The sequence below is a fragment of the Lathyrus oleraceus genome, chromosome 4, assembly GCF_024323335.1.
Source record: "Lathyrus oleraceus cultivar Zhongwan6 chromosome 4, CAAS_Psat_ZW6_1.0, whole genome shotgun sequence".
Taxonomy (NCBI): Eukaryota; Viridiplantae; Streptophyta; class Magnoliopsida; order Fabales; family Fabaceae; genus Lathyrus; species Lathyrus oleraceus.
The window spans coordinates 493,775,637-493,794,002 of record NC_066582.1 but is presented as its reverse complement, the minus strand read 5'-3'; the positions used below and the strand labels follow the sequence as shown (position 1 = coordinate 493,794,002).

General features: G+C 31.8%; 1 protein-coding gene across 1 annotated transcript; it reads right to left on the bottom strand.

Moving 5' to 3' along the window:
- Positions 1 to 3,043: 3,043 nt before the first annotated feature.
- On the bottom strand, positions 3,044 to 4,443 carry LOC127076663 (E3 ubiquitin-protein ligase ATL4). The gene has a single exon (XM_051018369.1). The coding sequence runs from the start codon at positions 4,204 to 4,206 to the stop codon at positions 3,265 to 3,267; it is 942 nt and encodes a 313-aa protein (XP_050874326.1). The 5' UTR covers positions 4,207 to 4,443; the 3' UTR covers positions 3,044 to 3,264.
- Positions 4,444 to 18,366: the final 13,923 nt, after the last annotated feature.

The window sequence follows — 18,366 nt, the reverse complement described above, 5'->3', positions numbered from 1 at the left end:
ACCAATTCTCGTAATTCTGATTCTTCCGAATTTGGAGACTCGTCGGGAAATGCCCGCTCGGATGATTCATCACCATCGTTTTTTCTTCCCACGAATCGTTCAACAAGTGCTCTAGATATCAGATGTTAGAAATTCACTAAAACTTATGGAGAATTCTGAATTGAATCTTGATGAACAAGAAATAATCTTTCTGATTGATTACTCCTCTTGTTCTTCACTCTTCATTCAAGTGAATCAACTAACTTAGGTTGCAAGATTTCGCTGCTAAATGGTAATAATGAAAAGAAACAAAATTGAATTGGGGAAGAAAGAGAGATTAGGACTTTCGAATAAGAAGAAGAAGAAGAAGAAGAAGAAGAAGAAGAAGGAGAAGAAAATTATGCATAGTAACTCTCTACTCTCAAACTGGGATTTTATTCAACCGTGCAATTGCACTTCTATTATGTTGTCTTACACTCAATAAGGGTTACTCCCTATTTATAGATTTGGGGTTTGCTTGCGCCTCAAGTAAAGTCCAAATATCTAATTCTGCTAACACTGTAAAATTGGGCCTAAATAAAAATCCATGTCGAGACTAACTCTCTGACACTTCGACAATTAGGTGTTTCAATAACAATATGTTTTGACACCATGAATTACATTTTCAATATAAAAAGTGTCTATAAAGCACTCGTTCACATTTTTCTTTTATTATATTAGATATTTTAATTTGTTAAATATGTTCATGTTTTTTAATGAAAACATTTTCATTAATTGAACATTAATTGCATTCATGTTTGACATATTTAAATATTTTATTAAAAATTTAAAAATTTAAAAACTAATAATTATAATAGATTGTCATATAAAATTATACTCTTTAAGATCATGTAAAACTTCAAAATAAAAATTAACATTATTTACTCATTAATTAATTATCTACTAAGATTATAAAATATTATTTATTTAATAGCGTTAAGCATTTGTGCAGACAAGCAATTTATATTTTTTTTCAAATTAATCTAACAAATCAAATTTGGGTCTTGAATTAGTTGATGTTTAATTCTTACAAAATTTAACTATTAGTCTTTGTCTTTTGAGAGTTTAGAGGTGAAAGGAGATGAAAATTTAAAATAAAAAAAAAAGAAAAATTGAGTGAGAGGAATAGAATGATTTAGGTGAATATGATTTTTGAATTTATTTTTATTTAAAAAACAAAATCTTCTCCATTTTAAGAATTAAAAGATTATATTTGAGGAGAGGTTTGGAAGATTTACACAAATTATTGAAATATAATTTTTGTTATTATATTATAATATTTTAAAAAATAAAAATATATTAATGATAAATATTATTTTAACATTTTATATAAAAAATCCAAAATATTAAAAAATATTTTTTTTTTAAAAATCATTTTTCAAAATCCTCCCTTCTAAACTACCAAACAAAACCTTAATCTATTTTTTATCTATACATAGTCTTTTTTTTCATCCTTAATTGATGTTTTTAATTTTATGCACGTGCATTCCATTTAGTTACTCCATTTTGTTTTATCTCTACCGGTAAATACCATACATGCTTATTTTCTCTATTTTACTCTTTAATGAGTTTTTTATTTTTTATTAGAAAACCATTCAGCAATTAACAACAATGCAAACCATTAAATTGATAAAAATTGAAGAAAAAAAAATCAAAATAGGAATACAGATATGATTTTTACTCGAGTAACCAACGAAACAACATGCAAATGTAAAGTATGATAAATTTTGTCCCAAAGGGTCAATGCTAAGAAAACTAAAAATAGAATATGTGTTGGAAAAAATATTTTAAATTTCAAGAAAAATTTACATAGTACTACAATTTTCAAAACAAAAGTTTATGTTATTTAATATCTTTAGATGAGTGTTGCAAAAAAACTCTCAACGTCAGGTTATATGTTATCATTAATAACTTGTTCCCTTTCATTTACTATAAACATTAATAATCGTCACAAAAGACTTAAAATTGATTCAGAAGTAGGTCCTTTACCATTAAAATGGTTGGTATTATACATTAAATGACATACCATTAATTCAATTCCATGGGTTATTCACTCACCTACATAAGACCCCTACACTTTACTCTTATTTATATCATCATCGAAAATCAACATCTATCACCGAACAAAGTATGTCCTTTCGTTCTTTTCTCTTTCAAAGCCAAAGATTTTTACCAATTACACTATTAATAAGGTAAATATATGTTCATTCGTAGCATGTCACAAGACACGTTTCTTCTAAATTCCAAAAATGTCCTTTTACTCATTTAGTGCAACAATATTCTAACAAGTTAAAGGAACACTTATTTAGGTTCCTAGTTTTGTTGGGTGTATGAAAAATTAACAACTCAACAAAAAAATCGGACAAATTGAATTTAGACAGGTGTCTATTTCTGTCTAAGATTTCAATTTTCTAGTAACATTATTTTAACACATAGAAAAGAGATAACATTAACTATTAATATAATCATATCTTTCAATTATAATTACGGGGAAAAAGGAAAAAAAATTAACTATATTAAGTTATTGATAAATTTAATTTATATTTAAATTAGATATATCAAATATTTAATCAGCTTAAAGTTCTCAACTAATAAAAGAATGATATTGCTAGATTGTATATTGACATTAATTTTGAACTCTCATCCAGTTTCAATTCAAACTCTCATGAGACTTTGAACTCTTATGATTGTGTTGGTGGATTTTAAATAGTTATGATGACTTTGTCTACTTATAAAAAACATAGAAATAAAACTTCAAAGGTATGTAGATCAATGGTATTCATTCCATTCTTTTTATTTACCATTTCTTTTTCTTCAATTTACGCCGGAAGAATTGAGAATGAAATTGTTTTCTTCATCCTAAACTACTCAAAAGATATAATAAAATATTCATTCCATTGTATTTCTCAAAAGATATAATAAAATATTCATTAACATCCGTTTCATTATGCCATTAGGCGGATCCATTTCATTTCACTTTATTCATTGTTTGATATCCAAATATAGTTGAAAGGAATCCATGATCTAATTATTATGATACTATATTATCATATGCATTCATAAAAGAATGCATGTTTTAAATCCAAATATTCTAATCTCTTGCACTAAATTTGTTCTAAAGCCTTAAAAGAAAATCAAAATGGAAGCCATATAGTAGTAACAAACAAAGGAATGTTTGAAAAAACAAAAAGTAAAAATTATATACTATCAAAATTAAACCTAAATGTTAATTATGTAAATTAACAATCATACCCCTGACGAAAGCCAGCGAAACATTTCGGTAATCTCTTCACCAATTCGGTTACCATCCACGTCATATTCAACCGGCTCAATTCTGCGACTACTTCCACCACCGCCACTGAAGAACCTACCGGAGCTACGAAACGACGCCGTCCTCGACGATATAGAAGCCGAAAGTCTGTCCATGTACTCCTTCAACCAGTATCCACTTCCGGCATTTCCACCGACGGTTTCTAACGTTTCGTGTAACATTGAAGGATTCTCAGGTACCGGAATGTGAATATCTTTCTGATCTGAGATACTTCTCCGGTGATCTTGTGTGACTGAAACTTCTGACATCTCCTCTACATAATACTCGAATGATCCAATGGAATATGATCTTGCGTCGCCGACGGATTCGGCATTGGTTCCTCGCCGGCTCACGTTTCCTATTTCGATTCGAAAACTGTCGGAGGACGTAGACGGAAGAATCTTCGCGAGGTCGGAATCAGAAGGAAATATGGAAGAGCGACATAGCGGACACGAGAGATTTGAACGGAGCCATGTGTCGATGCACTCAGCGTGGAACGCGTGGCAACAGAGAGGTAGAGAACGGAGGAGGTCGCTGTTGCGGAACTTTGACAAGCATACTGCACAGTCAGCGGCGGTGACTGTGGAAGATCGGCGAGATATTGAGGAGTAGGGGAACAGAGGCAAGGAGTCAATGACTGAAGGAGGTATTTCCGGTGAGATTCTCCGGCTGGGAGGCGATACAATGATTACCGGATATGGATCGGCGGAAACACGGCGGAGACAGTTACAGTTGAGGTGGCGGAGAAGGAAACAGATAGCAAGAGAAACGATAACTGTGATGGCGAGAACCGTAACGATAATGAGAATGCTTGGACTGATATTCTGTAACGAAGAAGAACGGGAAGGTGACGGTGGTGTAACTGTATCTGTATCCATAATGTTTGAAACGACGACGTTAAGAAATTGAAATAGTAGTATTAAAGAGTTGAGGAGTGTGTGTGAGAGTTTTTGGTGTATAATATTTATGTGTTTTGTTTTGAGAAGGTGCGAAGAGAGAGGACACGTGAGTGGCACGTGAGTGAGAAACTGGTGCAAGGTTAATGAATGAATTGAATGTTAATGGTGGCAGCGAGGAATGGATGGAGTTGGGAAATGGAATGGATTTGATTGAAGTAAATATAGAGAAGTAAATGCGTTCAGGTTTTTGCTTAAGAGAGTGTCTCTCTCTCTGTGTTTTCTACTTATACCTTGAATCTGCGTTATTTTGAGAAATTTGCTTTTACTTCGTAATAATGATATTCATTCTCTCGGTATAAGTATCAATTAATCCGGTTGAGTTTAGGAATATAATTTTTTAATATATTTAATTAATTATATATAAGATTTAAATTATAATTGAAATTAAACAACATAATTAATAAAATATTTGTTTTTAAACGCAATAGTTAGACATTTTTAATGTGATTGAATCAAAGCTCCTCGAGATCATTAGAGTCCATATTCTTGCTGGATAGTAAGTACAAGTATTTTCTTCCCTAAAGTATGAAATAGTTGAACTCGACATTTTTTATTGAGAATTTTTTTAATTTTGTTAAGAATCGCGACATTATGATGACAAACATTAACAGACTTTGAGATAAGCTTAATATCTGAGTTAAAATCACAATAACACATCAAGTCTTTGATGTCAAGTTTCCAAGACATATGCAATCCATGATGTAACGTCATCGGCTCGGCATGAAGGATGTTGGAATATCTAATATTACCCGCAAAACTGTGAACCCAAGCACCATTAGCATTTTGGATTAATCCACTGAAACCCGAGACTCCGAGATTATCAAGGCTACTATCATCAACATTCAAAATCGTATTACTACTTTTGTGTGCACTCCATGTAATTGTTCTTGTTGAATGAGATAGATTTTGATTGAGAAGATACCACTTCATTCAGAAGAGACAGATTGTTCGTAATGCGCAATAACAATCAGCAAACATAAAAAAAGATAGAGTCATCATCGATGTCATGTCTAATACAATCATATAGACTATTCCCTTGAAAGAATATGGGGTCCAAGAAGCTAGTAGATTTCTAAAAGCGAGTAGCAAATTCACAGTCTCTTAGGCAATGTAGAGTCGTCTCAACGTCCTGATTGCATTTAGGACAAAGATTCGTCTATAGCATACCACCATAACACTACATTGATCTCGTAGGAAGAGACTTATGTAAAGTCGTCTAAAGGAAGAATCTCACCTTCTTATAAGAAGGATATGTCACGCCCACTTCTAAAAGTTATTGTCTGTTGTATTATGGATCAATTCAAGTTTGTTGAGAAAGTTATAACCATCTTGAGCGGTATATATACCATCTAAATTACCTTTCCATGTTAACCGATTAGGCACCAAAGAATTCAAACAAATGGGAAGCGCTTTCAGGCGGCCACTAACAACCAGAGTAATATTAATATATAATGAATTGAAGTTCCAATTCTCATCCAAGTAAACATCATTCACTCGTATTTCCATGTCATGGATATCTACACAGAGAACATGCTCCACTAATTTCCTGACCCAAACCAATTTGAAAACTAGAAAGATGAGTTATCATTCCCTAATCTAAATTCAAAGTCATCTTTAAGATCTTAGAGAACTTTCACAATTGCATTCCAAGTAAATGATCTTGGTTTCTCTTTCATATTAAGGGACATTTCCTTGTTGATGTACTTATGCTTCAAAACTTGGCCCCATAGGGAATCACAATCCTGATGGAAACCCTAAATCAGCTTACCCAACATAGAAGTATTATCCTCTCTTGCTTTTCGAATCCCAAGACCATCCAACTTTTTGAGATTAATGATTTTATTTCATCCAACGAGATGCACACCATAGTTAGAATTACCATTCCACAAAAAAATCCTAGTCACCCTATCAATAAACTCATAAGTTGGTTGAGGTATCCACATCACTTGGATATAATATTTTGGGATGAAGTCCAGGACGAACCTTACTAGAGTCAAACGACCAGACTTGTTTAATAATTTATGTTGTAGAGATGTTAACCTCTAGAAACTCAAAGTCCTTGCGTTAAAGACAAACATACAACATAGAGAAATCCAACTACTTCTCTAGAGTAAGAGTTTGCTTGATACCGTGTTGGATATACTTAAATCCATTTTACTCCTCTTGGTGGTAGCGGAGAAGAACAATTTTTATTTAGCAACATTGTCTTTAAGGCCAGAAAACATGGCAAATGATTCAAGATATCAGACATTGATCCGTGCTTAGGATTTAGAAACATTCGCAAAAAAAAGAGCATCATCAACAAAAAAAATACGATAAAGGGGGTCCATTACGAGATAACCTGACGAATTTCCAAAGACCTTTATCGACTCCTCTGATGATTGTCTGCGACAAGAATTTCATGCAGATAACAAAGAGATAAGGTGAAAGAGGGTCACCTTGACGTAAACCTTTTAGTCAAAACAAAATTTGGTAGTCGTCTCTTATTCCAAATAATAGACATAGAGGAGCTAGTTACATAATGCATGATCAACTTTATAGTAATGGGAGGAAATCCTAAATCCTAAAATCCTAAACTCGTTTCGCTTTAAAAAAAATCCAAAAAATATCAGTTAACATGATCATAGACCTTTTCAAGATCTATTTTGAACCCATATCACTTTTTATCATTATGGATTCATGCATATAATGAATTGCTTCTTGGAGGATAATGGTATTATCAATATCCCTTTATCAGGCAAAAAAAACTATGAAAGGGTCTGACAATCTGATTTAGATAAGTACGCAATTTATTAACCATAATCTTCGTAATAAATTTATAAATATTGTTGATTTATAGCTCCCGTGTAAGTGTTTTATTTAAAATATAATTAATATAATATAATTATTCTTAAATTTATATAGAAAATACTTTTAAAAATTAACTAATTAAATAATAGCATATGTACGTGTATGAATGATAGATTTCAATAGTTTCTTATTTACCCATTTAAAAAAATATATTAATTTTGATTTATATATATATATATATATATATATATATATATATATATATATATATATATATATATATATATATATATATATATATATATATATATATATATATATATATATATATATATATATTATATATATATATATATATATATATATATATTGTGTGTGTGTGTGTGTGTGTGTGTATGGATCAACTTACTTAAAGAGAAAGTTTTTATAACTTACTCCAAATTATAGTCTTTGAATTGAATATGATCTAATGATTAATTAAGTAAAAAGAAATAAAATTAACCATTACACTATATTCAATTTAGAGTCAGAAGAACTTGATAGTTGTTATTCTTCTGGTATTCCTCTGTCCAAAGTTTTTTTTTTAACTGCTTTTCTGAGAGCACGTGCGGTTCTTTCAATTTCTCGATCCAACAGAATTAATGTTAATCCTGAACTGCATATACACAAACAGAATGTACCTCCGTAGCACTATGATAAACAAGAAAAATAAATTAAAAATAATAAAAAATTGCACAAACATCGACTTGTTAAAGAATCAGCACTCCTCGACAATGGCGCCAAAAACTTGATGACTTACCAGCAAGTCTACCGATAATGTCGAAGTAATAAAAAGATCGAATCCACAGTGACTAACTCAAGGCAAGACAAAATGTGGGCAACATATAAAAACTAGTAAAAGGGAGGGGGTTTGATTTTCAGTGCGAAAAGTAAATAAACGAGTAAACAATGTCACGAAAGCGGTTAAGTTGTGTTTTAGAATCCCTTATCCCTCTATTGTTGATGTTCGATTCCCTGTATGAATGATCTAATCAATATAATCCCACACGAATTAACAAAATCTTTATAGTCGATCCTTGGTGAAATAACTCACTAACCACTACTCAGAGCTTTCTATCCCTAGTCCGCCAGCGTAAGCAGGGTTAGGCAGTGTATAGAACGTTAATTATATATGCCACTACTTGGGGTCTCCTATCCTTATTCAACCAGCGTAATGATAACAAATGTCATAGGTTCAACACATAGACTAATTGTTAGTATTCGATATGTCCCCAAAATCAGATTAAAAGAGTATCTCAAGCATTATGAACAAGAAGGAGTTGAATAAGATTATAGATCAATAGGTTTATACAATGATAAAATCAACATAAAATTCAACAATATAGAAATAGGTTCATCATAACACAACCTAAACTAGAAGAGTTTACCTACTCATAGTGCAATTAAAAATACCATAATTGATAGATAAAAATAACATAAGAAGTCCCTTTAAGTGATAGTCTCTAATGACTTCAAATGCTCTAAAAATCTCCACTTGTGCTCTCAAATTCATGCTTCAATATCCCAAAATTGTAACCATTGTGGAAGTGCATAAAATCCTCTTTTAAAGGTGTCAGAGTGGACCAGAACGCATCAGAAAAAGCCCAGAAAAGTGACCATCGTTTATGTGATACCTTGCATCGTGTGCATGATGCAACTTTAATGATCCTATTGCGCATGCGATGCTGCGCGATGGTGCATGTGATTATTTTTGAAGCTGCATCCTTTTTATCTTCTTTTTCACTCAAATTTTCACTAAGTCCACAATTTGCACATTTAGCTATTTTCCCCTCATTCTTTGTTCATTCTTCTTTATTTTTTCTCGACATTCACTTGTTTTACTCTGATTCTTTGACTCAATTTATGCAATGACGAACTGTCATCAGCAAGCATAAAGAGTCAAGTAATATACAAAATACTCATACCTCGACAACCTACTAAAAGTCTTAGATTTTATTAAAGGAGATTAGCACACACACAAAAAAGATAATTTATATAAATAAAAAAGTATTTTGATATTTGGTTTGTTAAAAAAGAGTTTAATAGACATATATTGTTTAATGTAAAATAATTTTACACTGACAGTCAATAAAAACTAACGTCTATCATGCCATCAAAATAATTTTAAAATATAAACATATTTTAGCGAAATACATGTCGGTGATTGGTTATCAATGTAAAATTATTTTACATTGATGGTGCATATGATGTGTCACCATGAGCGAAAAAATCCACTATAATTCCCTTCAAGTGGAAGCTCTTTCATCCATATGCACTTGTACCTCGGTTTACACTCTTACCATGTCATGTACACTCCAATGGGACACGTCGCCTGATCACAACCATATAACGAAGACTTTCAATACAAGGATTCAGTCCCTAACTTGAACCATCGACATTGATACTATTAATGGGTCATCATCAACGGGAAGTGTCCATATCAGATTAGTGGGTCACTCAAACAAGTGAGAGAGACACCATATATTCAACCAAAATTTTAAGACATTGAGTTTATGTGTCATATCATTTATAAAGTGCTCAAAATGTCAGCTCATTGAGCTTATGTCAAGGCAAAACTTTCAAATTCTATCACGACTTCCTTCTTTACTCGGATACCTAAAAATAATAATCTCAAGGTCTATATGAGTATAAACCTATATGTTTATTTGGTTTCTTAAATAAAGCTTTGTCCAAACTTCTAGCATCCATGTTGAAACAAGTGATGGGTTCGCTGATTTCTAAGTGTCAAAACGCCTTTGTTCCAGGTAGGCAGCTTCTAGACAGTGTTTTGGTGGCTAATGGGATTGTGGATTATGCAATTAGATCTAAGAAGGAATGTCTTATGTTTAAGGTTGATTTCACAAAGGTGTATGGAAATGTGAGATGGGACTTCCATAGGTACATGTTAAAGAGAATGGGTTTTGCCGAAGTGTGAATGAAGTGGATGGAGGCAACTATTTTTTGAGTCATATGTCAATTTTGTTCGATGGGAGTCCTACGAAGGGCTTTAAGGTTGGTAGAGGGCTAAGGTGATCCTCTTTCACCTTTCCTTTTTATGATAATTGTAGAAGGTTTAGATGGCTTGGTGAGGAAGTCGTCTGAGATAGGGGAGTTCAGAGGTTTTAATGTAATGGAGAAGTGTAAGAGGAGCATTTCTCAATTCGCAGATGACACGCTTTTAGTAAGGGGAGGGAATTAGAAAAATGTGTGGTTTATAAAAGCGATTCTTAGAGGTTTCGAAATTGCATCAAGTTTAAGAGTCAATTTCCACAAGAGCATATTAGTAGGGATTAATTTGAGTATTTGTTTTCTATCTGCAACTGACAACTTTATGTCATGTAGATAGAAGAAAAGGTTTTTTCTTTCCTTGGAATCCCAATAGGCATAAATCCGAGGAGAATCAATATATGGAATTTGCTGCTTAACAAAATTAAATTGAGGTTAGATAAATAGAAAGGAATATTGTTAAGCTTTGGAGGTAGAATCACTCTTTTAAAATTTGTTTTGAGTAGTCTTTCGATTTTCCAATTTTCCTTTTACAAAGCGCCAATGAAGATATGGAGAGAAATATAGAATATTCATAATATCTTTCTATGGGGCGGAACAGAGTATAGAAGGAGAATACACTAGGTAGGATGGAATCAATTTAGTAATCCAATTGGAGCAGGGGATCTTGAAGTGAAAAAGATAGAAGAATTCAATCTAGTTTTGCTGAATAAATAGAGATGGAGGATTTTAGAGGAAAAAGAGTTGATGTGGCTGGATATTTTGAAAGCAAGATATGAGAATACATATCACCAATTTTTGACAGGGGAAAGTAGAGGCACGCGGATTTTAGAATTCTCTTAGTGGAAGGATTTAATCAACACTGACAAGAGACATCCCAACTGTGTTGCTTATTTGCAGGTAATCCTAAAATTCAACATTGGAGAAGGTCATAACACCCTTTTCTGGACAACATTATGGAATGGAGATTATATTCTTAAGCTCTAGTTTTCAGATTTGTATTAGTGAAGCAACAAGAAGGAGAAAACGGTGTCTCAAATGGGTAGTTGGAGCAATAACGATCGGGAATGGGGAGATTTGAGAATTATCAGTTTTTTTGAAGTTTCGCTGCATGACATATTGTCTATGTTAAAAGATATTTTGGTTAATGCAAGTCCAAATAGAGGAATTGAGGACGGTTTGTGTGGAAATTCGATTATATTGTCAGTTATACAGTTAAATCGGGGTATGACTTGCTGATTACAGATACATCCATCGATGATCACGAAGAAGGCAATGAAGAGGCTTATAGCAGATTATGGAAAGTGTCAATCCCATTTAGAGTGAAAGCGTTTGGTTGGATGGGCTTTATAAATAGACTTTCGGTTAAGGATCAATTGAAAACAAGAGGAGTTTTATCATATCCTCACTATCTTTGTTGTGTTTTATGTTTTTCGAAAGAGAAAAATTTGGAGCATTTATTTTTCAATTGTTCTATAGCTAAGAAGATTTGGCAGGAGGTGGTAAGTGGTTAGGAATCCCAATAAGGTCATAAGGGTGTGTGTGGACGGATTTCTTAAGATGGTTCAACATCTTTGAGTAGAAGAAAGCTAGGTTGGGAAGGAAAGGGTAGTTTGGTTGACCGTTTTGTGGGTATCCGAAAGTGCAGAAACGAGATTCTATTTAAAAATGTGTTTTGCAACATGTAGAATTTGACTTAGAAAATTGATGGCTTGGAAATGATCTTTTATAGGAGATATTCCTCGTTCCAAAGTATTTTTTTACGATTTTTATAAGAATCTTTATTCTTATTTAGTTTAAGTTTTTATTGGTTTGAAATTTCTCCTTTTTTGAATTTTCTCGGTCTTTTATAATTGAACAAGAGTATCCCTACTACTCTTTTAATAGATTCATTGCTTACAAAAAAAAAATTATATAAAAAAAATATAAAATATTTAACTTCCACTTTTTCAAACATCTAAAAACTTAACTCACACTTAGTTTATCAACCGCTATCCTATTTTCTAATTAAAAAAATCCAACTTCTCAAAAGTCATATCCTAAAAAAGAATCATGATAGTTACTTCTTTTTTACAGAATATCTGTGATAATTACTTCCATATATGTACGAAAATAGTTTAAAGGCTAAACGTAGGTGATACTTTGCGCTTTTCTTAGGCACTTTGTTAAGAAAAATCATATGATTCCTATAAACTAGATTTAGTATATTACTATCATTAGAATAATTTACTTTGAATCTTTGATGAATATAATTCAACACTCATAATTTACTACGAACCTTTGATCAATATGCAAACAGTGCCACATTCAACTATGATTGTGAGTTAAAATATATATATATATATATATATATATATATATATATATATATATAATTATATATATATATATATATATATATATATATATATATATATATATATATATATATATATATATATATATATATATATATATATATATATAATTATATATTTAAATAGGATCTTTGACTCGTTAATCTTTGCTTAATTAAATTCAGAAACAAATGAAATGGATGGGGACAGCTTTTAGAGGCACCCTTAATTAACTAACAAGGGAGGAATTTCTTTAAAGAATAAAAGTCAAATAAACAGGATTGAGAAAAGTTTAAGCCAACATCATCCTCAGATCGTGCAATTATGCAATAACTTCAAGATAATCCCAATCATTATATATGTTTCATATAGTCACTATTTTTCTAAATAATGTATTCATCATATAGAATTTGAATTGAATATAAATAATTATATGCTAAGAGAATTAAAACAGAATGGTACAGGTGCTTGAAAACGTGCAAACCCAAGAAACAAGGATACAAATACATTCCATAATAATACTATAATGTAACCATAATGTGACATTATCTAGTTGTTCGATTATTAATTGGATGATGCTAGCTTCGATTTCATGTAATGTTTGTGAGTACTTTTTAGAATATTATTCACATTCTTTTCTGAACTATACATCATGATTCATGAGAGCGTGCTTCATTTTGCTTTCTTCATAATCTTGGCATGCTCTATAAACTATGAATTTTCTGGTTCAGAGTAAGTACCAATAGGACTATATTGGCTATAATTTAGTTAATACTACATTTGTAAGGTACTGAAATTTTAAAGTGAAAACATGTTTTAATATGAAAGAATAAATATTTTACAGATACAAATAAAAAATAATAGTATTAGCTAGGCTACAAAATATTTATTATTGTAGAATTTTTCTTTTGACATTTTCTTCATGCAGTGCTCCATAATTTAGTGAACAGCGCCGGGCTAACATTGTTTTAATGCGTGAAACAAATTTGGAGGGAAACATTTTAAAACTTAAAATATTATATTTATTATGTAATTTTTTTTACTAGTTTTTTAGTTAAATTGATTGATTTATTGGTAAATGAAATTTGTTGCAAAATAGCTGTTGATAAGTATATTTTATTTTGCATTTATGATTATTATAACTACCCCAATATATGAGGAATTTGATAAATAAAAAAATACTATATTCGTTCTTTTATATAAGAGACGATCTACTTTTTGATTTTATTGAATAATCAATGTATCTAATCTATAAACCAATCAAATATATTGATTATTTAATAAACCTAAAAAATAAATTGTCTCTTTAATTATATAAAGGAACAAAAATAAAAATATGTTATTATATCTTTAAATGTTTTTTTTGTGTGTCAATCTTTAAGTTTAAAAATTTTGACCTTACATTGGGATTAATGGTGAATTTCTCTAAAATGTCTTGTTGGTATTAAATGGTGACGACTCTTTTTTGAATTTGGTTGAAAATTTCGTCCATTATAAAGTGGATTATCTTTTGTTTAAGTATTTAGACCTCTCGGTGTGTAAAGCTAATGTGTTGGATGGTGTCAGGTTTAAGATACGAGGCAGGTCAACCTTGCCCTTTTAAATAAGTGGCAATGGAGACTTCTTGTCAAAGGTCATTCTTTGTGGAAGAATGTTATATTTATTAGATAGGACCCTCTTTGTTAGGGGAGAATATGAGAATAAAATGGTTTAGGAGAGGGATTGAATAGAACAATTCCCTTAAACCATTTTTTAAAAGACTTTTTCTTATATAAAATCAAGCGTAGATGATAATAGGAAGAAACAAAATATAGAGGATGGTTTGAAATATTATATGCTTCAATATTTGTTGGAGATACACGATTACATAAAAATTCAACATAATCGACATAAACGAAGTTGTTTGACTAGCAATTTAACAATGATCATAACTTAATTTTATGCATAAATCAAAATTGATCTATATCAAAATTTGATTAATTCAAAATTAAAGTCTTTACAATTATAATCAAAGAGGCTAAATAATCAATGAACTAGATACATCACATATCTAAACTTATATGATAAAACACTATAAGCGAGATTAAAATTTGGATGACATGATATTCTAAAGATGAACTAATTTACACATACAATATAATGAAATGTAAAAAAAAGTAGAGAGAAGAAAAATGTATGCCAGATTTATAATAATTCAACTCATCCATCCTCGCTAGAGCTTAGTCCACTCTTCAATGGCATCACGATTGAAAATTGTAAGGTCTTCCATTATTTGTATAGTTAATATATAATTATTTTGGTATGGGATAATCAATAATCTAACCACTACAAGTTGACTACTTTAGCCAACACAAATCTAAATTGATTTTCTCTTTTATTGAAGCAGATTACTGAAACCGTAATATTCAAGATCTTCAATGATCTTGATCCAACAATCTTGCTATACACGATAACCTTGCTACAAGCTTCCATTCTGCAACATACTTTACTCGACTCTATAGGTTCCTTGTTTGAACAATCGTTCTACCCAAGAAAGATTGGATAACTCTTAACTTCATATTGTGGCAACCCGTATTAAGATCTTCCAAATTTTTGGGTGGAGTATAGAGAAACTCTTCTCTTGCTGGATGAACACAACTAGATACCATATACAAAAAGCTATTCTTTTTTTCCCGATACACACATCAAAAAATTTGCAAAAAAAATTAGCTTCCCAAATGTACCTTGGATCTACCACTCACACTCAATCTTTAGAGTTGAGCATCACAATAATGGTTTCTTGATACAAGTTTGAAGATGAAGAAGGGTATCTAAAGAATCTCACATAACACATATTAGATCTCACAATATCAACATTCTAAGAAGTTTTTCCACAAGGTTGAATCAAGGTCCTTCACAGTAGTCTATCTCTCCTCTAAGTCCTATCTTAAATTTGTTAATTTTCCAACGTTCATTAGGAGCATAAAGGGATTCATTTGAGTAGGTTTCCATGTTTTCAAACTTTGCTAAAAATTATGCCATTGTCATGGAGCCTTGACGCAACTTTTGGAACTCTAGCTCCTTCTAAGCTCTCATATTATATGGAAAATATTTGTCTAACACAACTGCTTTAAAATGTTCCAAATGCTCGACAATCCCTAAATTATCCATCCTTTTGGAAGCACTCGTCCACCACCAGGCTGCAGGTCCTCTGAACAATCTGAGTGGCACAACTACCTTGTCTTCCTCAGAACATGAGGTCACTTCAGAAATTATTTCAATGCTGGTGAGCCAATCATGAGCTTTGGGAGGATCAAGATCACTATAGAACTTGGTAGGGTTCATCTTATAGAACTCTCAAAAACCCATACTTCATTCATTCTACTAGAGAGGCAGATGAGCACCTTACATCTACTGCATTATCTTTATCGTGAACTCTTATTGTTGTTGTTGCATCTATAGTTAATGTTGTTGTTGCATCTAAATCAATTGTGCCCACTGGGTACCACATGCATCTTCTCCAAGATTCTTAGTCACATTTTTTGGCACAATGTATCTTGGCCTTCCTCTTCTCCTTGGTCGCTCATCCATGGAAACTCTTGTCATACACATAGATATCAAGTTGATCAGGGTTAACACTAGGTATTATGAAAGAATCCTCATAACGGCAACACACACACAGGTACGAGAAGGATTAACTATTGATGTTTCACGGTTGGGTCGATATTCGACCTGCTTTGATACCAACTGTAACAACCTAATTAAATGTGTGTCTAGAATCACATAAATTGGTTGTAATATATGGTACTGAAACAAAATTCAATAGTAATAATGTCACATAAGTACATATGTCTCGCGTATTGATACTAAGTATGCCAAATAGTACAATAGTAACATAAAGGCATCATAACAAATACAACGGAAAGCATCAAAACATCTAAAGCAGTCTTCCAATAACTCCTCGCCAAGATATATTTCCTTTACCTTTGGCTTTAGACTTCTCACATTTAAAGATTATGATAACAGTGAGGGTGAGAATAAACTATCTTAGGAGCCCTATCGGCCATATGGGATTAACCTAGCAGTAGACTAAAGTTTCTCACCTTAATTATTTTCATATCACACAACACATATTGTAAAAGAAAATACAAACACTTTATTGATCGCGCCAAATTATATATCGTTGGGAATTAAGACTATACTATGTTCGGGGAAGGTCCTCTAATTATGCTAATTTCTACTTTTAGGGCTGCCACCCTCAAGGAATGGACATTCGAATGTGCCCACCATTATACCAGTTTATTACCTGCCAACTGTTGGGACTGCCGCCCTCAAGGTATCGTATATCGGATTTACTCATCTTTCCTACTATTGGGACGATCGCCCTCAAAGAACGACGTACCACACACACACATACACACACACACACACACATATATACTCCCTCTGTCCCATATTATAAGCAAATTTCACCTTTTTAGATTCATTAAATAATTAATGTATCTAGTCTATATATAGATTAGATACATTAGTTATTTAATGAATCTAGAAAGGTGAAATTTGCTTATAATATGGGACGGAGGGAGTATATATATATATATATATATATATATATATATATATATATATATATATATATATATATATATATATATATATATATATATATATATATATATATATATATATATATATATATATATATATATATATATATATATATATATATATATATATATATATATATATATATATACACTCACGCACACACGCATCTTTCCAAAATTTTGGATTTCCACCCTTAAGGAACAATGCATTGGGTGTATTTACCTTTCCTACTTTTGGGGTTGTTACCCTCATGAAATGATATACCCAAAATAATTTCCTTATCTTCTTAGAACTAGGCGCTCTAATTCTATTTCGGCTAAATAGGTTTGATGACCCCAAGCATGGCATTTAAAAGTCACCGAAAGGACGAAACCTTCCTGAAAATCTCAAAACAATGACAAAATGATGCTAACCTAGGCAGGGTGACGATATGACCGACATGGGTATGACCGTTGTCACCTAAAAAAAATGGTCCAGGGAACCATCCGTCAACTACGACTGACGCCCACCATGGTTATGGGCGCGTGACAATCAAATAGTCACTGGGATGACGCCCGTCATGGCATGTGAGGCATGACGGTCGGCTCGTTAGAGAGCTGACGGCCGTCACAATGTCTAGATTTCAAATTATGCAGAAATAGTCCCAAAAAGACACAAATTTTCAAACTCATTGTAAGGTCTATCATACCATATGCATTTAAACATGAAAAACTAACATCTAACAGCAACACAAGCATGTTATTGCCATCAAGAAATTGAGAAACATACTAACATAACATCATTAAACATGCTTTTTCATGAACTTCCAAGAAACCCCAAACAACATTGCATCAAGATAGTCACAAAATAGCAGGACATACATGAATTTAACAGAGAAAATATACAATTTTCAAGAATATCTCAAAAACCCAATTCTTTTCCCAACATGCAAAAAAAAAACCCAAAAATCAGATTTTTAAGTTTCTAATTAAGAACCCCCGCCCCCTGGAAAATGAACCTGGAAAACAAAATTGATGAAGATTTTGGGGCTTATTTTGGAGCAAACATACAACTTTCAAGAATATATCAAAAACCCAATTCCATCTCTAAAAGGTATTTTGTACTTTCTCTCGCTATAATTTTATCCATGACACTTTGAGAAAGTCGTTGTGTTTAAGTGAGGTCGTTTATATTATGGAAAAGGGTTTTATTGTAAATTCACCAAGGAGTGTTTTTTCACTTGGTTGAATACTTACCCTTGAGAGAGTGTTTGTTTGGACTCAAATTTAAACTCGTTAAAAGCTTTGTTTGGTGTTTTGGTTTTTAATTTTTCGGTTCGGTT